The sequence below is a fragment of the Marmota marmota genome, unplaced genomic scaffold (genome assembly GCF_001458135.2).
Source record: "Marmota marmota marmota unplaced genomic scaffold, marMar, whole genome shotgun sequence".
NCBI classification, from domain to species: domain Eukaryota; kingdom Metazoa; phylum Chordata; class Mammalia; order Rodentia; family Sciuridae; genus Marmota; species Marmota marmota.
The window spans coordinates 17616282-17635274 of record NW_025999982.1 but is presented as its reverse complement, the minus strand read 5'-3'; the positions used below and the strand labels follow the sequence as shown (position 1 = coordinate 17635274).

General features: G+C 40.5%; 1 protein-coding gene and 1 long non-coding RNA gene across 3 annotated transcripts in view; one reads left to right on the top strand and one right to left on the bottom strand.

The window, feature by feature from the left end:
* Tfap2d (transcription factor AP-2 delta) overlaps positions 1-5330 on the bottom strand; it is a 56979-nt gene extending 51649 nt beyond the window's left edge. Inside the window, exons 1-2 of the mRNA XM_015487842.2 lie at positions 5226-5330; positions 1711-1771 (exon numbers count right to left, since the gene is read on the bottom strand). Coding sequence (XP_015343328.1) covers positions 1711-1771; positions 5226-5321 — 157 coding nt within the window. The 5' untranslated portion in view covers positions 5322-5330. The remainder of the gene's footprint in view (positions 1-1710; positions 1772-5225) is intronic.
* Positions 4614-18993, top strand: part of LOC107143987 — a 76802-nt gene continuing 62422 nt past the window's right edge. The window contains exons 1-2 of one of the 2 annotated variants that reach the window (XR_001503749.2): positions 4614-4934; positions 10584-10709. This is a non-coding gene — a long non-coding RNA (uncharacterized LOC107143987). Of the gene's footprint in view, positions 4935-10583; positions 10710-18993 lie in introns of those variants that run through there. The other variant, XR_007348513.1, reaches the window with a different exon arrangement.

Genomic DNA, 18993 nt, shown 5'->3' with positions numbered 1-18993 from the left:
CTGTCACCTAGTGTGCAATAGGATGTAATTTTCAAGCATCAAGGAAGGCAATCTTAGTACGGAACTGCATGGAAAAACTGTAGTAGCGCGAGCTACTCCTCTCTGAGGAGCCGGCTGCGGTCCCTAATTAGTGGCGCTGTCCTTCAGCACCACCGACATCTCTGTGCGCCCAGAGCGCTGGGCCTCACCTTTAGTTTTGCCTGCCCCAAATGATCCCAATCAGCACGTGAGTCTCACGGGTCCCCCTTTTTACTGTGTAATTTTTACCTGCCCAATAGTATATATGTTTAATTTTCATATTCACTAGTCTTGGGCCTATTTCATATCATTACAATATGCCTGAGTACTGGCAAGCTTAATATTGCTCATAACAAACAAACAAAGCAAAACAAAACACCCAAAATTGTGCAGAGCAATATCAGACATTTTTTTAAAAATAGTTTTTAAATATCTGAAAGGTGAAACAAGTGGTGAATAGCTCTTTTAAATTTAACATAAACTCCAAACATACATGGCAGCAGTAGCCAAGTTCGAAAAGTAAAACACCCTTTGTTTTCTTTCCTCTTGAATTTAAGTGTTCATATTGCATATTGCTTCAGGAGATCTACAGTTTAAACACAAAAGAATCTTCTGTTTCTCACAGCACATGTCTCTCTTCAGAAAAATCAAATCATTCAAGAAGTTTTCAAAGAAATAGGGAGTGACTGGAGCACATTAATTTGGTACCATCAGAAGTAACTCAGTTTTAGTGGTTTGGTTACTAAAGACAATTGTGGCCCTGGAGCAGGAATTAGTCCTGGTGAATAGGCCACATCTTATTAATTCGTATGAAGTTGGGATAACAGCTGGTCCCTCTTGCCTTGTGTGCTCCTTGGGTTACTCAGCATGCTAGAAAAATAAACTTCAGAGGCTCTGGGTACAGTTAAGCATGGAAGCCAGCAAAATCTGCAGTGCCTTGAGGCCCTGTGAATGTCATAGTTCAAAACCTTTTGTCAAAACGGAACATCTGAGATGCAGCCCCCTTCAGTGCTTGAGCTGAAAGCAACAGCTCTCTCCTCTTCTCTCGCCTTCCCCCCACCTTCCAATTCCATGGGTAACTCTGGATTCAGATGTTTTCCTCAACAGATGGGAACAAGAAAGCTTTATCCGGTACAGTTAACACTACCGCCTCCTCCCACCCTCCCTTAAAGAAAGAAATGTTCTGGACATTTAGAAAATAAGGCAGCTACAATATTGGTGTTTCATTAGCCTCCTCTAAAGCCTCAATGATCTAGCCTTTCACAGAATCCCTCAAAGCCTCAAGCTAACACCATCACCTCAAAAACTCAGGCTGTGGCTGGCACATTAGAGCTAAAAGAGACCAGAAATTCTGCTCGGGGATGTGATATTGATGATTGGGGAAGGGGGTGTGAAAAGTTTTTTTTTTTTTTCAGTTTTTCCCCCCTCTTCTAACTTTGATTCTGTCACTTCTGTGAGGAGCAGCAGATATTGCCTAGCACAAGTCTCTTGGGCTTAACCTGTGTTCAAGCCTCAATGGAAGAAAGAAAAATGTTAAATGTGAATATGCCTATATGGAACTTGAATAACTGACTAAGAGTAATTGTTTTCTTAATGAGCAGACAAGAAATTCAATGCTTAAAACCACACCAGATCTTCAAAGCAAAGTAACAGATAAGAGGAGAATGTTTAGAATAAAATGTTCTTACTTACCTCTTCTTATCACTCCACCTTGGCCATTAAGAACGAGCCCACACTGGGCTTCCACAGAGCCCTTAATAAAAGAAAAATAAAATAAAATCACTGAGATATGATAGGTATGGTCATGTGGGTAGTTTTTCAGACTGGTCCATCCCTCAACCCCTTCTCAGTAGACCTGTGAAAGCAATCATTGAGCTAGGACAAGGTAGCCAGAAAACATTTTTAAGAAAAAAAATGCAAGAAAAACCACAATCTAAAAGTTGTATAAATTTTAAGGTATGCATTTTATATCACCATACAATATTGTACTTCAAAGTGCCTGAGAGCCTTTCATGTTGGCATCAGAGAATGAGAAGCCCTTTGAGTCTTCATCAAGGCACATAGAATATATACAGAGAGTGTACTCAGCACTTTACGAGGGGAGAAAATTTACCTGGAGATCAAGTCTGGGGTTGTGGGTTTCTTGGGAACACACAGGAGCTATTTCACATGCAGGAATCAAGATGTGTATGTCAGGGTTCTGTTTTACCCAAAGATAAAAACGTCCTATATGCTACCCAAAATGGGCCTTATGGAGGAAATACCTTCAGGTCCACTCATTGTAGATCTTCAGGCTCCTAATGCATTGAGGAATCACTTGAGCTGGAAAGGTGGAAAGGATTTGCTGATTTTGATTACAAAAAAATAAATTTTTTTCTGCATCTGTCTTTTTTTTCCCCCTAACTCAAAATGTGTTAAAGGCTCATTTTCCTTTACAAACAAACGAGGTATTGGACATGAAAGAGGCCTTGAAGGGTGTTAACCTACCCAACAGCCCGTGAAGAGTTAAGTAAATGCGGAGAGAGTCGGTGCATAATAAAAACCCACTTTACAAAACAACCTTTACAGCCCTGGCTCCCTTTTGCCTCCCCATTTTCACCATATTGAGGCAGGCCTGTAAGACCCCCCTTTTCAACCTACTCACCAGCTCTTTCTTATTTTAAATGTTCTGCCTTAAAGTGATTATCAAATCAATATGAAAAAAAAAACTTGGAGACTGAGCATAAATTAAAGCGGTGATGGGAAAAGGTGTGACAGTTTTCTTTGTTGGCCATAGCAAATCTTTTTAGGGGACTCAAAGATGGAACTGAAGCCACAAGACTGTTTGCATCTGTTAGGCAGACTTAGACCGCCCTCCAAACCATTGGACTTTCACTTAAAATTCTGTGCAGGGAAAAGTATATTTACATTTGTTGCATTTGAAATGAGGCATATGCTGATGAATGTTCTAAAAAGGAAGAAATAAAAGGAGAAAGACGGGCTTCTCCCACACACTCCCTCCTCATTTCTCATTTTAAATGTAGTTATGACTCTTTCTTTTTCATTCTGCCAACTTGTTTGGGAAGAGTGGAAGAAAATAGCTTGTCAGATTTACAAATGTCCTTCATAGAATTCACATACATGTGTGTGTATACACACAGACATGTATTATAGATATATGTAGCTATGTAAATATATATACTTTTTATCATACACTATACCCTGTTTCATCTTTTGCCCTGGAGTCGTTCCTTCCTTAGTATGTGCAATGTCACTTTAGAATGAGTTATAAAAAAGAAAAGAGAGAATAAGTATATTAAAAAGAGGCTGAAGAAAATGTTTCAAAATATCTGAAATGTAGAAGTAAAGGGCCTTGAAGTTCTCCAAGGGAAAGAACCACTTTCCCTCCCACTCTGTTAAGATGTTTATTTTCTTGGAAGAAACGAATCTTGGTCCCTTCACTTAACAAACTTTTCCCCCTCATAAGTAAAACATGTTGTTTGGTCGGATGACATTGCATAAATGACCAGTTGAATGGCACTAAGTCGAAAATTGGATAAACTACGGTGTCCTTTTGCACAGGATTCTCTCTTTGTCTGGTGCTTGCAAATGTTCTAATCCCCTCTTTTGAAAAATGCCCTGCTTTGTGCCTACCACAGAAAAAAAATTTGTACAGATACAAAAAAATCAGCAGCAGACGTGGCTATTAAAAGAAGTAAATAGGTTTTAGTTGAGCTAAGCATTGAATGGCAGATTTTTTTCCCTCTTGAGACATAAGGGGATCCTTGTGTAAAATGTAAAAATGCCCTGAGCGTATAAAATTATTTTGTGAATATAAGTGTAGAAAGTCAAAATTTACGGAGCCACATCTTTTTTCTTCCATATAGATCTTGCAGCTATGACCCTTTGTTGGAACTGTAAGGGCTTTCACTTTAATTTAAAAATAACCCCTTGCTCATAGGTATACAAGGGGGGGAGATTTTCTGTGCGCAACAAGGGATCTCTTACGTCTCCAACGTATGCTCCTGGAATATCTCCCCAGTCGTCCTGCGGAATGGGGAGAAGTTGGCCAGCTTTGGGCAAACTGAAAAAATGGGGACTCACAGATAGAACTGCACTTTCCACTAAAAGAAGATACAAATTTTGGTTTCTCAGATTCTTATTGTGGGTTTAGTTGTTTTAAATGTGCCTAAGATAATATGATTGCATAATTATAAATTCTATTGTTGGCAAAGAATGTACAAAAAATGTTTTAAGGAAGAAAATAGGAGAGAGATCATCTGATTGAGTTAGGTTTTCACAGGGTCTGAATTCGTTTTAGCAATTTTCTTTTTTCCTCTCTACCTTCCTAATTGCCATCTCCCTTTCCTTCCCTCTCTCCCTCCCTTCCTCTTTCTTTTGCTTCCTTGGCTCTTTCTCTATTTCCTCACGTGTGTCTTTTTAAGGAGTTCATCTTAAGCAAAACATAATGAGATGAAAAGGAAAAAAAATAATGCTGTGAGTCATCCAACAGGGCTGTGAATGTGGGTAAACACCAGGCGCAGAGAATTAGACTCAATGCTACACTCTGACAAAGTGCGTTGTGCAGATTCTTTCTTTGGGGTTGATTTTCGAGGTTTTCATTTACAGATTTCTTACTTTACATAGCAATCTCATGTGTCTGGTGAAACTTTTACTCAAGCTCAGTGTTCCAACAATTTCCCAAGAACAAACGAGTTGCCTTCCCCCTTACATAGCAAGATCACCACAGGCTCAGTGGAAGACGAGCTCCTGGAACAGGAGTGCAGACCCGACCCTGCAAAGTATGTAAACTGAGGGTGCGATTGGTCATCAACTCATCGGGTCTTATTCTGAGTCGAGTTCACTCAAACCCAGCCTCCCTGATCTCCCCCACCCCTCCGCTCAGGGTCAGAAATGTGGATTCACAAAAGACTTCTGTGAGTACTGGCCAAAGGTAGGGGCCGCAGCTAGCCGGACTAATTCGCTTCTAGGTGAAAAGCCTGGATCCAATAAGAGGGACAGAATGGGCACACTCCTCCTCTAATTGTTTTGATAACGTTTCGTGTGTGTGTGTGTGTGTGTGTGTGTGTGTGTGTGTGTGTAGAGAGAGAGAGAGAGAGAGGGAGAGAGAGAGAGAGAGAGACGACTTACTGTCAGAGTATTAATGGAGTGGGAGGGGGAGGGCGAAGAGGGGAGGGCGCAGACAAATTCCCTGCATGCTTATTTACCTGCAAGTCGTCTGCTCCCGCGGCGGCCAGCCCCAGGCTGGGCCCTGGCAGGAGTCTTTGATCTGGGTGCATTCCATACTGAGAGCCATGGCTCATGAGGGACAGTCCCAAGTTTCCATCATAAAGAAGTGGTATAACTGGCAATGAATTTAGGAAAAATGCAAGAGAATAAAGACGTGGTGACAAGATTCTACACTTAGGTAAATATTGTTTTTCACTCCCAAACCCAACATATTTTCCTTTTCTTTTGTGTTTTCCTTCTTCCCTTGTAAATAGTATTGGTTGGAAGGGAGGGGGCATTTAGCAGTGGAACCAGGTATTTGAACACCATTACCCCCAAAATAACCCTTAAGTGCTTGTAGTTATATTTTACAAAGAGAGAACAGGAAGGAGGCAGTGCGCACACACCTTACTCCATTTCTTTGGTGGATTTCTTGACTTTCAAACAGTTTTGAGCTTTAGTTTGTTCAAAATTTAGCTTCCCCTACTAGGTTGTCTGTGCCTGCAGGGGGTGGCAGTGGCTATAAACTGGCAAGACTGAGGCTTTGCAAGGTCTGTTCTCCACCCCTATTTCTTAAGAGAGAATTGGCTGGCCCCATAGACTCATCTCAGAGATAGAAGGGGTAATTCAGTCTTAATTGTCATTTCATTTGGTTAGCTTTTAAGTGTTTAAGCTGAGAAGGTGTCTTAATAATAAGCCGCAGGCAAACAGGCATGTGGCTTTTTTTGGGGGGGGGTCGGGGTTTGGGAGGGTTTATTAGGATCTGCTCATGCAGGCTAACTGGGGCTGTCACTCAGAGCTCTTTGCTTTATACAAATGGACAAAGGCACACGACAAGAATTGAAATGCATTGTCTGAAATGGAGATCTGAGATGCTTCAGTCCTGCACAGGGGTCAGCAGCCAACACTTGCTCCCTATTTCAATGTACATCAGCCTCCCCCCACCTTCTTGGGATTCCATATTTTGGTCTAATGAAGTCAGGAGACAGAGAGGTCAGTGCGATGATAAGGGAGAATGTCCAACTTGATCTTTAAGTAGAAGGGATAAGATAGGTGCTATTGACACTGAGGGGCTGAATCCCAAAATGCTTGCATCAGAGTCTTTGTTTCCCAGGTCTAAGTCAGCCCTTCATAGTTTACCCAGAGAGGAAATAAATAATCTTTATCCATAGTAGCTGGGGCCTGCCCCCATTACTTTACCCTAAAAATCTCTGCCCTTGATAAAGTTCAAACCTTCCCCCAGAAGAATATGCAAGTTATCTTGTGAATAGTCAGATTCACTTTCTTTAGTGGATGATGTTGACTCCCCAGTCAGTCCAAGCTCTAATGGAAAAGGATGACGCCTTCTCAGCCTATACTCCTTCCCACCCTCCCACCCCTCAACTGCCAGATATATCTTTATTGAAGGCAAAGGGACTTTCTTCTCAGGCTTCAGTCCAAGCAGCAGAGACTGTCCCCTGGGAACAGCCAGGAGGCTCAGGACAAACTGGCTGCCTGTTCCGCCTGCTGTCCCAGTGTATTTGATCCATGTGTTTTTTCCCTGTCCCAGGGAAGAGCCACATGCTCCCCTGCACTCAGATGATTTGGCCTTATAATACTCTCAGTAATAAGTTCTAGCCTGAGCAGAGTATATACCACAAAGTGACCTCCAGTTGCCCCCACCCATCTGAATGCATCAGGACATCGCTGAGTTACTGGCAACTATACCTCTCTACTCCTTCCCCCTATTCTCATTCCATTGCATTCTCATTCTCATTCCTGTTCTCATTTCCTGAGTGGCTTTTAGGTACTCAGGCAAAGAGAATCCAGAGTTTCTTTTATTGTGCCCTGGATTTGGAGAAAACTAAAGATCACAGAGAATGAGAACAATCCTTTTATTTGCAATTAAGGTATATAAATCAGGAAGGAAATGTGTATCACTTTTACTTTGGGGATCTACTTCATCAGGGCCTCCATCTTTGGAAATAGTTTCCCTGTTCCCATGTCCTAGACTCCCTATACAAGCATCTAAACCTTAAAGAAACTTCACTTGGCCAACTGCTCCCTCCCACATCATCTTAACTTANAAAAAAAAAAAAAAAAAAAAAAAAAAGGAAAAAAAGAAAAAAGAAAAAGCTGTTTCTCCCTGAAAGAAAAATTGAGGAAATCATCCATGCCATATGCACACACTGGTCAGTGTTCCCTTCCATCTGCTCTGGGGTTGCTCAGCTCGCCCCTTTTGTAAAGAAATTCATTGAGGCAGGTGTGTGGTTTGGTGCCTTGTGTGTGATGTGCATGCACTGGATTTGTTTTTGTCAGACTGCTCTCCCACCTCTCCCCCTCCCATCCAATTAATAGTCTTGAGCAATTAATAAGTGCCATCTTGCTTGACCCAAAGTCTGGGCTTTTCAGCAAAGTTAATTCCTCTTTCTCTGTTTTGCCCCTTTCCTGGAGAATGATTGGCCACACACTCTCCAGCGGGTGGCGTAATTGAATTAACTAGCCACAATATATTGGAGACAGGGCGGTGCCTGGGGCCCCCTCCATGGGAGAACTAGTGGTGTGCATTCTAGCCTCAGCCAGAGGCCAGGCCAATACTTGCCCACTCAAAATAGCCCACAAGAGCATGGAGAAGCCCTGCCACCCTGGCAGGGTAGAAGCCAAAAAGGGTATCCCTTTAGCACCTGGTGCTCTAGTTTTGTGCTCTAGTTTTATGCTCTGGAGGGATTGCCCTTATGAAGTTACTTTAGGAATCTGCTAAGAAATCTTTATGTGCATTATTTTTGTTTAGATTAGGGTCTAGGGCTGGAAGACAATTTTTGAAAATTGTAGGCCCCTTTTCTGAACTTCTAGGTTGGTACTGTAAGTTTGGACCTAATCTCAAACATCATCACTAAAAGGATCTGCTGCACATGGCTTGTTTGAGGTTGGTGAATAAGACCAGCCATATTGTGCCTAGCCCTAACTTTAATAAACATGTATTCCTTCAGGTTTGTTTTCTTTTTTGGCTACTTGTTTTTCCTTTGCTCCTGCAAATTAGATTTAATTTGTTCTCATTCCTTTAGTAAATTCTCTCACAAAACTGCCCATGTAACACTAAAGCAAAGTAGAGTTATAATTGCAATTATTTGGGCATTTTTTACCAAAAAAGAATTTCCTTGAATATATTTACACACATGAATCAACCAGAATATCTTCCTCAATTCTACCCTCCCTTTTCCTTCTTTCCTTTCTCCCTCTTTTATGTCTTTCCTTTGTCCTACCTTCACTTTTAGAGAGAAGTACAGATGAGATTGAATTCATCAAATTTGTACCATTAAGCAAGTATGTGTGAACATTTTCTAAGAATGAAATTAGTATGCTCTGTTCCAGTGGGGCATGCAGCTCCATAACTGAGACATGAGTTTGCACAATAGGGATCCTATTTCTACCCTCTGGCTTTGAAAGAATACTTGTTTAGGAGAACAGTGGTGCACTGAGGATCCAAAGTAGTAGGTGATGCTCTTTACACAAAGCAAAACAAGAGGTGTAGATATGAATATGTGTACTTCTCCTACTGCTTTCAGCATCTCTCTTTTACACTCCATATCTTGTATGAAAAAGGATGTCTTTAAAGAATCAAGAGCAGCCAAAGGACATCTGTGTCCTATCTAAGGCTGTCCTTGTTTTGACCACTCTCAGGTACTCAGCTACCCCTTTGAGAATTCCCTCCTCTGAGTACTTTCTCCTGGATAGACTTCCAAGAGGTGCTCAGCTGTGGATCTCCAAAAACCAATCACAGAGAAACTTCTCAGGGTTCTCTCCCCAAGGAGCCTGAGTTTCAATTATTCAGAATTTTAATGACTCAAAACTTCACTGTAAGTGATCCACCACTTACAGTGGTGTGTGTCTTCTAACCTAACCTCTCCCAGTCACAGTTGAGGTGGGTAGAGGAGTGGGCCTAATCTTTCAGGTGACAGAAAGACAAAAAATTGGTTGGGTTTTCACCAACCCCCCAACAAACAAAGTGGGGGCAGAAAAATGTTCCAAACAATCAAGGAAATACTGGGCAAGAGCAAGCCATCTAAACTTGACCCAGTTACATGGGCAGCTGGGGCCAAAGGGCACTACAATGTGAGTGCTCACACTCAAGGGCTTCTCCTTTCTTCCACTTCTTCCCAACGTAGTGCTTACTTTCCTTTCAGTCTCTGAATATCCCTCCCTTTCCCTTTCCTCTAGGTATACCACCCCCAATCCACCTTTGACAACAAAAGGACCTCTCTGCATCCATTACCTAATTGCAAATGAGAAAAGGCAGACTTTTTTTTTTTTAAAAAAAAGCTTTAGAATGTTTAGGGGAAATTAACATTTCTGACAGACTTTCCAGTTATTTCAGTTTAAGGATTGTCATCGATTTTTTAAACTCTTCTTTCTTTCTTCCTTCTTTCTCTTTCTTTCTCTCTTTCTTTCTTTCTTTTTTTTCTCTCCCTCCCCCTTCTCTCTTCTCTCTCTCCCTCCCACTTCTCTCTTCTCTCTCTCTCTCTTTTCTTTTCTTTTCCTTTTTACCTCCTCCTTTCCGACCCTGCCCTGCCCTCTGAGCTGTTTATCAAAAGCCTTCCACAGATTTCTATTCCGCCTTAGCCTTGCAGCCGATAGGCAACACGGATTCCATAACCGTGCAGGGAAAATGCATTTGCAAGCAATTAAAAAGGCTTGCGAACGTATTAGTAGAAAATTAAATGGGAGAACTCTATTGTCTGAAGTCTTTGATGACAGTGAAACTTAGGGCTAGGGTCCTCATTTGAGTGGGCAGGCTCCCAGCCCTTCAACAGCCGCCAAACTGGCAGATCGCGGACTAGCCCAACCCAGTGCATGCAGCTCGTGCGCGCGCAGAGCCTGCTTGACCAGCCCTACCCTGTTAGGGGGCCTTCACCCTCAGGCAGCAGGCGGGAGACCCGCGAGGGCAAGATGCCCTGGAGGCCTCCTGGCTGGACGCGATCATTTAAGCGGGAAACCAACTCTTCTCTCGATAAGGTCTCAAAGCTCTTTCATGGGAAATTTGCCGCTTTGGACTAAGAAATGCTTGAGTTCCGAAAGATATATGCACTCTGTCCTCCAGCGTTCTAGGAGGTTTTGAAAGTTCGTTTGCCAGCCTTCGGATTGTACGGGGAGCCTCATTTTACCAAGCGCTTTTTATTGGTATTGACTCATTTGAACCTGAGAACACGCCTCTTCACCACTCAAGTAGGAAGGAAATGTATGATTATTATTCTCTTTTTGTAGAGGAAAGAATAACAACAAAGCAACAGTAACAGCAAATATTTATTGAGCACTTATCATAGGAGCCAGGCCCTGTTGCCAGCCGTTTAAAAAACATTTATATTATTTTATTTTCACAGCAATAGGATGAGGTAGGTATTAGTGCAAACATATTCTCTTCGCAAAGACGAGGAAACCGAAGTACCTGGCGGTTGATTACTTAAGACCCCAGACGTCCATCGCCCTATTCTACTCCACGGGATCAGGTAGGCAAGCCCCGGAAAGTGAAGCTGAAAGAACTGTGAATGATCGCCAACGTTACATGGGACCTTGAACTCAGTGATTTTGGCTTCAATTCCAAAGTTTTTCCTACATCTTCTGACTTTCGCTGCTGTGTCTAAACTTTTCCAAAATTTTCAATTTCCTCCTTTTATACTCCCCTATTGCTCTCTAAACTCTTTAAAACACCCAATGACGGCCTGGTCCAAGTTTCTTTTACAGTGTCATTTTGACACCTTCCAGCCAAAGTCGTCTGGACTATCTCCGCAGTAAATTAAACCTCCGGGCTCTTACCTTTAGTTTTAGAAAGTCACAGAGAAGGACGCGCGGCTTCCAGGGTGGTCTCTTCCCAAGCTGGTCCGCCTCTACCTCTGTTTCCGGAGGCTCCAGTCGGCCCCTTCTGAATCTTCGGCCCCAGGGGTGGCCAGCTATACCTGCCAATCTCCTTTTGCACCGGGTTTCCATTCGCAGGGCAGCTTCGGCTTTGCGAATCCAGCGCTGGCCTCCGGGACCTCCTAGCAACTGAGGTTGCCAATTGAAACCCAACCGCAGGAGCCTTGGCTCTGGAACCACAGGGCCTGACTGTCAATCCTGATTTTATCTGAAGACTTTGCTTAATTTTCTCATCTGTAAAATGGGAAAAATACTGACACTTAGCTTGAACAGCTGTTGCAAGAGTTAAGTGAATATTATAGCTGAGATTATCATGCTAAAGGCCCTGAGTTCCATCCTTAGCACCAGTTAAATCTATGTAGTGGCTATATACCCTTGTAGGTCGGTGTGGACAGTAGAAAGAACTTAAATGTTGGCTGTTATTATTACAAAAAGGGAGGTTGTTAGGTAGGCTACTAGAGAGATGTTCTGTTAATAAGGACCTTTTCTTCCCCACTGTCCATTTTGTAGTACCTTAGACAAATGGCATCAAAGAAAATCTGACTGGAGGAGATGTTAAAGGCCACCAGATCCTAAGCTTTACTGAAGTATGAAGTCACACTGTCAGTCAAGGCACAGGGCCAGAGCTGGAATTAGAACTCAGATGCTTGCATCCATTTAGTCCAAAGAAGCTCATTTGGGATCCACAGACTTGAACAGTTCATTTCCCTCCACACTCTATTCTTATTCTTTTTTTGACTAATTAGTATTTCCTCCTGGCTTAATCACTAGTTTGAACTTTGGATTTTAAGGTTTCATTTATTCTGTCTCTGTCTCTATCTGACCTCCCTTTGTTTCTCCATACTTGCCCCCTCCCTCTCCATCAATCTCTCCTGCCTTTCCCCTCCCACACTTGCCCTTAGCTTCTCCTTCACACCCATCCTCTGTTAATGTATTCCAGGGTACCCTTCTGCTCTCCTGGGATTCTTCTTTGACTTAATGTTCCCATATCTCCAAAGGTTTCTGTTTCACTTTTGTTGCAATGTCTTGGACATGGTTTCAGTAAGGTGAGGGGTGGAGGTGCTTCTCCATCTGCAGCCCTTCATATTATGGTCACCCTAATACATAGCTTCTCTTCTCCTTCTGAAAACCCCCTGTGGATCTGTCTAGTTGCTGACCCCAGCTCCAGTCTCTTCTCCCTCCTACTAGCCTTGGGGAGCTTTGAGGCAACCAAGGCCTCCAGTTACATTTTTTTTCTCTAAAGGAGCTTTGTCTGCCTCTTCTGTCAATTACCTCAGTAGCCTCTCGGAGGCCCCGTTTATTTTTCCATTGACCTTTTCTTCCGTATGTACTGGAACAATGCCTTATTATTTTATTTATCTTAATCTCTGGTGCAATCGCCCTTTTATTCTTCAACTTGGCTGCGATAGTGTTTGTCGTTACACTTTCTTGACTTCATTATGTAATCTTGCCGAATCTCCACGCTCTGTGCATGCTGTTTAGACCTCACGTTTGTCTTTTACTTACCCTTGAATAGTTTTGTTTTGAAACTCCTGGCCCATCCATATTTACCTTATTCCTTTGTTTCCTACTATCTGTTTGCTGCCTGTAATGTCCATGGATAATGTACAGAATTTTGTACCATTTCTGCTGTATTATGCCTCTTGTCCAATAGAACATTTCTTTAAAAATATTTGCCTACTTTGGCTCTGCTACTTTGTGGCCTTTATCTGATAATGTCCCTTTCTCCCAAGCCTGTTCTGACTGTAGACCATATAGTAATTCATCCAAATACAGCTAAGATGAATTTATCTTCTTTTATTGCCCTGTGAGCATAGTGGAGGGTGGTAAGGTATTCACTGATTCTGCCACTGATGAGATCTGTAACTTCAGACATATCACTTAATAGCTCCACTCTAAAAGCCAGACTGTATCAAATGGGGGCAATATGTATGAAATGACTTTATAATTTATGCTTTAACATTATTTGGGGGCTGGAGTTAGAGTTCAAAGGTAGAGTACTTGCCTAGCTGTGTGAGGCCCTGGGTTCAATTTCCAACATTCCAAAGAATAATAATAAAAAAGGTATGAATTATTTCTTCAACTCTCCTTCCTTACAGTGGGTAAAGTCTCCTTATTGGATTGATATCAATGTTAATAGTGTAGAGTATTGCTTCTCTTTCATGACTTATCCTTTCCAACATTCAATTATAGTCTTTATCATAGACATTTCTATTGATTGCCATGTTGGAGGACTGTGTTCCAAATTCCAGATTCAGAAGGTGAAACTTTTTTTCTCAGAACTTCCCTACATTCTGGTATCATGGGAAGCCTTGAAGGAACCAATAGTCTGACTTCTGAATTCCCTGACTGTCAATGTTCTCTGCAACTGGCGAAAACTGTAACCCCAGAAACAACCTACTGCCACTCTTATCCTTTGGTAATGTGCTCTTTCTTGATCAACTTTGCCCACTTAAATACTCACCCATTTTCCTTTGTCTTTAGACATAGAGCCTTTACTTAAGAAATCATTGCCAAAAAGAAGACATGCCTCTGTAGTGCTCCATTAAGGGCATCCTGGCAATCTGGCTTAGAGTGGACCCTATCATGGAATGTCCATTTTAAGAGATTCAGTGAAGTGGTCAGTACAGGTTTGCTTATTCCTCTCTTCAGATGTGAAAAATGTTACCTCCTGAGCCCTTCTTTCTTGAGAAATTAGAGACTAAATCTAGCATTAGAACTTCTCTCTATTATAAGACAGTAGAAACACATAGACTGTGATGAATTAAATATGTACCATATATTAGAAATATCTGTAATGAATGGTGACATTCTGATAAATAATACAGCATAAGGTTCTTTGTATGAGTGAACACTACTTCTCATATATTTATATGCTAGCCGTTAAAGAGAACAGGTTTCTTTCACTAGTTAAATACATTGAAACAGCATTAGTCTTTTAGGATATGTTCTAATCTTAATGCCAAGATTTATGTGGTGACAAAACTAAGTGTGTGTTGGTGTTCTTTCCTCACATACTAAAATATGATTTAGAGGAGGAAGGTCTCCCATGACTTAGATTCTGATGATGAAGGAGGGGAGGTAGTATAGACTGTTAGAAAGTCATCATTTTAATGTGCTTTTAATGACAAGGTCAAGTGCAACTCAAATAGTGTTGGAAGCAAAATTCAAAATCTTCAAGATATAGATAAATTTCAATATCTTTGTTTTCATCTTTATATAGATTATAGTAGCCAAATTACCCAAATTTTAAAGGAAAGTAGTGTTTTCAAATAGCTAATTTTAACAATTTTTTTCCTTTTCAAAATCAGAAAACCAAAGATTATTTTGAAGAATTTTTTTTTTTAAATTTCAGACAACATGGAAACTACTCCTAGTTCCATGCAATACTCATAGTATTGCTTCTCTTTCATGACCTATCCTTTCCTTTGAATAAAGCTACTGGCATAATAGGAAATAGATATAGAAAGTTCATCTTCTTTCTGACACTGTGGTATACCTAACATGGAGACAGGGCCTGTGTTTTGACTCTACTGGTTTGGCATGAATGCCATTTGAGTGATTTTTGAATTTATTTTTATTTATTTTTTACCTACATGACAATAGTGGATTGCGTTACCTTCATAATTATCCATTCACAGCACAAGTTTTCATAACTTTGTATATGAAGTATGTTCATGCCAAATTCTGCCATTATACATGAGCTCTCTCTTTTTTGTGAATTACAATTCTTAATACACCTTTATACCACAATTTATCATATCTCTGTTTGTATATAAGGTATGTTGACACCAAATTCACATCTTCATACATGTATTTTGTATAATGATGGATTTGAGTGATTTTGAATGATAAAGTATATTTTTAAAAATTTCTTTTGCAGTACTGGATGTTGAACCCATAAGCACTACGTCTCTGAGCTACACCTCAACTTTTTTTGTTTTATTTTGAGATAGGGTCTTGCTAAGTTTCCCAGGCTGGCCTTGGATTTTCAATCCTCTTGCCTCTGCCTCTTGAGTCACTGGGATTATAGGTATGTGCCACCATGCCCGGCTCAGAATTAAGTATCTTATACACATCATAAATTTATTATAAAGAAGTGGTACATTGAACATTAAGAAATGCTAAAAGATAGGAAGGTGTTTTATCTACCTAAGTAGTCTAATATACAATATAGGGACACTTAACACTAATTTCACAACTCATTTGTATGAGTCAGTATAACATAGGGACCAAAGAAAATTTAAAGCTTGTTTATTAGTAATGAAAATTCTAAAATCTTCCTGATTATATTGAGAAATTTCTCCTGCCAGTACAAGTCTCTAGGGAATAGAATCAGTATCACATTACCTGTAACTGTGCTGTTTTATATAGAATAGCCACAGGTTACTATTGAACACTATTATAGGCTGAATTATATCCACACCCCCAATTTGTATGTTAAAGCCCTAATCTCCTAATCTCTCTATTTGGAGATAAGGGGTAATTAAGTTTCATTCAGGTCATAAGAAAGGGTGGATTCTAATTCAGTAGGACAGGTATTCTTGTGAAAAGAGGAGGATACAACAGAGGAGAGCTCATATGAGGAGACAGTGAGAAGAGAAGCCTCTGGAGAAACCAAGTATGCTGATACCTTGATCTTGGACTTCCAGCCTCCACAACTGTGTGTGAGAAGCAAAAGCCTATTAACTTACCTAGTTTGTGGTATTTTGTTATGGCAGCCCTACCAGGCTAATGCTAGTGTTTTGAGAAAAACAACAGCAATAGCGCTTAACACCCCAAAGTTTGCCAAATGCTATCAACTAGGCCTCAGTGTTACTACAAATTGGTCTAACACTCATTTCTCTCCTACCGAATATAAAAATCTGGCAGAATATCAACATCAGGTATGATTACTCTGTGACCATGAGAATCAAGATGAAAAAAGACCACTGTAATTACATTTGAATACAGATAAATCTTTAATATTGTCTAAGCCACAAAATATCAACTGTATTCCCCTCTGGGCTAATGTGAATTACATCTTCTTTTCTAATTACAGCTGTAGCCTTACTCTTATCTTTACTCCGTATAAAAAGTTTATTGAGATATTTGATCATACAGTCCTCTTGCTTTTGTTTGTTTGTTTTTTGGTATTGGGGATTGAACCTAGGAATGCTGTACTACTGAGATAACTCCCAGTCCTTTTTATTTTACTTAGAAACAGGGTCTCATTAAGTTGCTCAGGCTGGCCTTGAACTTTCAATACTCCTGTCTTCTTCGCTTCAGTTACTGGGAGTTGCCACCATGCCTGGAAAGTTCTCCAAATCCTAGAAGGAAGTCCTTTTACATACTCTGTTACTGAGATGGTTTCAAGGTTTCTCATGATGTGTTTTCTTTCTTGCTGCAACAAGTTACAAACCCAGTTTCCTTAGTTATAGGTGTAGGCCTCATGGTTTTGGGCTAGAAGGCACTGGCAATTTGAAAGGAAGCTAGTCCAAATTGATATGAACTCTAATTATAAAATACATACTTGATTTTCAAATACTTAGTATGAAAAAGAGAATGTAAAATATTTCATAATTTTTATATTGATTGTTGATAAACTTTTGCATGTATTGATAAATAAAATTGACTATAAAAGTCAATTTTCTCATTTTTTTTCCTTTTAAAAGTGTGGCTACTAGAAAATTTTAAATTATGTATGTGGCTTGGATTTCATTTCTATTGAACAGCATTGGTTTATAATACCCGCCCCCAAACCAATCATTGATAATTCTGACTATGCAAAATTTACATGTTTTCTTTTAAAGGAGTTCATTAGTCATATGAAGAAACCACACCCACCACTGTGGGTAAATCTGTGTGGCTTAACAATATAAAAGTTTATCTGTGATATGCAAGCCAGTGTGGAGTTAGACCTCACCAAGAGGCTGTCCTCCACTTAGCAGCACAGTGATCAAGTGGCATTTTATTTCTGCATCATCTTGAGGTGGTGATGGTAGTGGGGGGGCGGGCAAGGGATTTCCAGAATGCAGTGGCCAGATCTAATCATGTGGCTCTGCTTAATGATAGAGAAACAGGAAAGTGTAATTTTCCCCTACTCTCAGGAGAGAACTGAAAATGAGTACCAAGAGTAATACCTACCATAAGCTAGAAATGCATGCTTGGGACTCTTTTTTAATACAAATGTGGAACATGTTTGACAGATGCATAAGGCATTTTGTTTAGTAGACCTCAACCTTGAGCACATCAGCACTGATGCTGAACATATAGTCAAAAAGATCCTTATATCTTCAAGTTACTATTTTTATGATAGCCTTTTAATGTTTCTAGCTACACAGTGGCAATACGTAGTTACCAGTAACTCACAAGTCCATAGTCTTTTTCTCATACTGATATGAACTTTAAAACAAAGTTCAAACTTTGTTTGAAAACAGCATGTTAATTGGATTAAACACTGAAACAAAAAAGAGAGAGAAAGCATTTAAGGATCATTGATATTTTTAAGTTGGTTGATCAGGCTGTGCACACACACACACACATACACACATACACTTTATTCCACAAGGTTTCTAACATTAAAAACAAAATGTGATCCCAGAGATTTCATGAGTTAAAATCCTCCCATCTGCAGGAAGATTCCTAAAACGCAGGCGAACTTGCCTTTCTTATCTTCAAAGGTCTCCTCCTAGCATCAGAAAAGTTGTTTGTAGTAAGCCCAGGGGATGGAGGAGGGTCTGACAAGCTTTCTCCTCCCCTTTTGTGGCTGAACTGTGAAGGCTGCTAGTATGACTAATTCTACCAATATAGATCAGTAGGTTAATTTCTGGAGGAGGTAAGCCTATGGCTGTGTGGGGTATAAAAAAGTGGGGGGGGGGGGCACGATTCAGCACTTGATCTCACTCTCCTGCCCCCTCCTTCTCTTCTTCCCTCTCTCCCGGGTCTGCCACTGCCCTCTAGACTGCTAGCCCCCAGCGCACAGCCTAAAGAGAAAGGAGCTGTCCGTTCAGTACCAGGCCACGTGCAATCTGCCCGCCAAAACACAAAGAACTGAAATATTAATTAAAAAAAGCCAATCTGCTCAATCCTCCGCCCGCAGGCAGGCTCTAACGGAAAACCGCATATGCTTTCCCTTTCTCCTCAATAAATCTTCATGTGGGTATTAAAATACCTAAAAGGATTAGTCATTAAATGCTTGTACATTTGGCTTAATGCGCAAGAAACTGTATGTCACAGGGTTACATCAGAACTGCAGTTTAATCTAATTTGCAGTATTTGCGTAAATGCTTTATTTCGTCTGCTGATTGTTACAGAGGATAATATTAATATCCCAAGTGTCCAGAGGGAGAAGGTTAACACATCAGCACGGAAATAAGCTGGATGCTGACTGATGTATAAAACTATCAAAGCTTCTTTTAAGGTGAAACACAAAAAGAGAATAAATGGGAGTGTGTCTTTTTCCTCCACAAGCTGCATCTATTATTATTATTTATTATTTGATCCTAAGGTAATAAGGAAATTGCTTTTTTTTTTTTTTTAAAGATTTTTGCACTTCAGTTGAATACACTGTCCTACATATTGCATTCAAAAGCTGTCTATATGGGAACAGTGAAACAATCTTCAAAGGATTTAATTGCAGAACCATTCTTATTTTCTTCTGAGGAAGTTTCTTTGTAGCAGAAGCATTTAGTCAGTATGAGCCACACCCCATATAACCCCACCCCTGGCTTTAAGCATTTCTCCTTTCACTGAACCACTGGAGCATATATTATCTCCATTATGCATCTGCATCTGGTACTGATCATTTACTTTTTGGTCCACCTACTTATTTTTGTGTATGTTTTACATAGTTTCCTGGTTGTAAGTCCCAAGGCAAAGAGAGATCGAAATCACAAC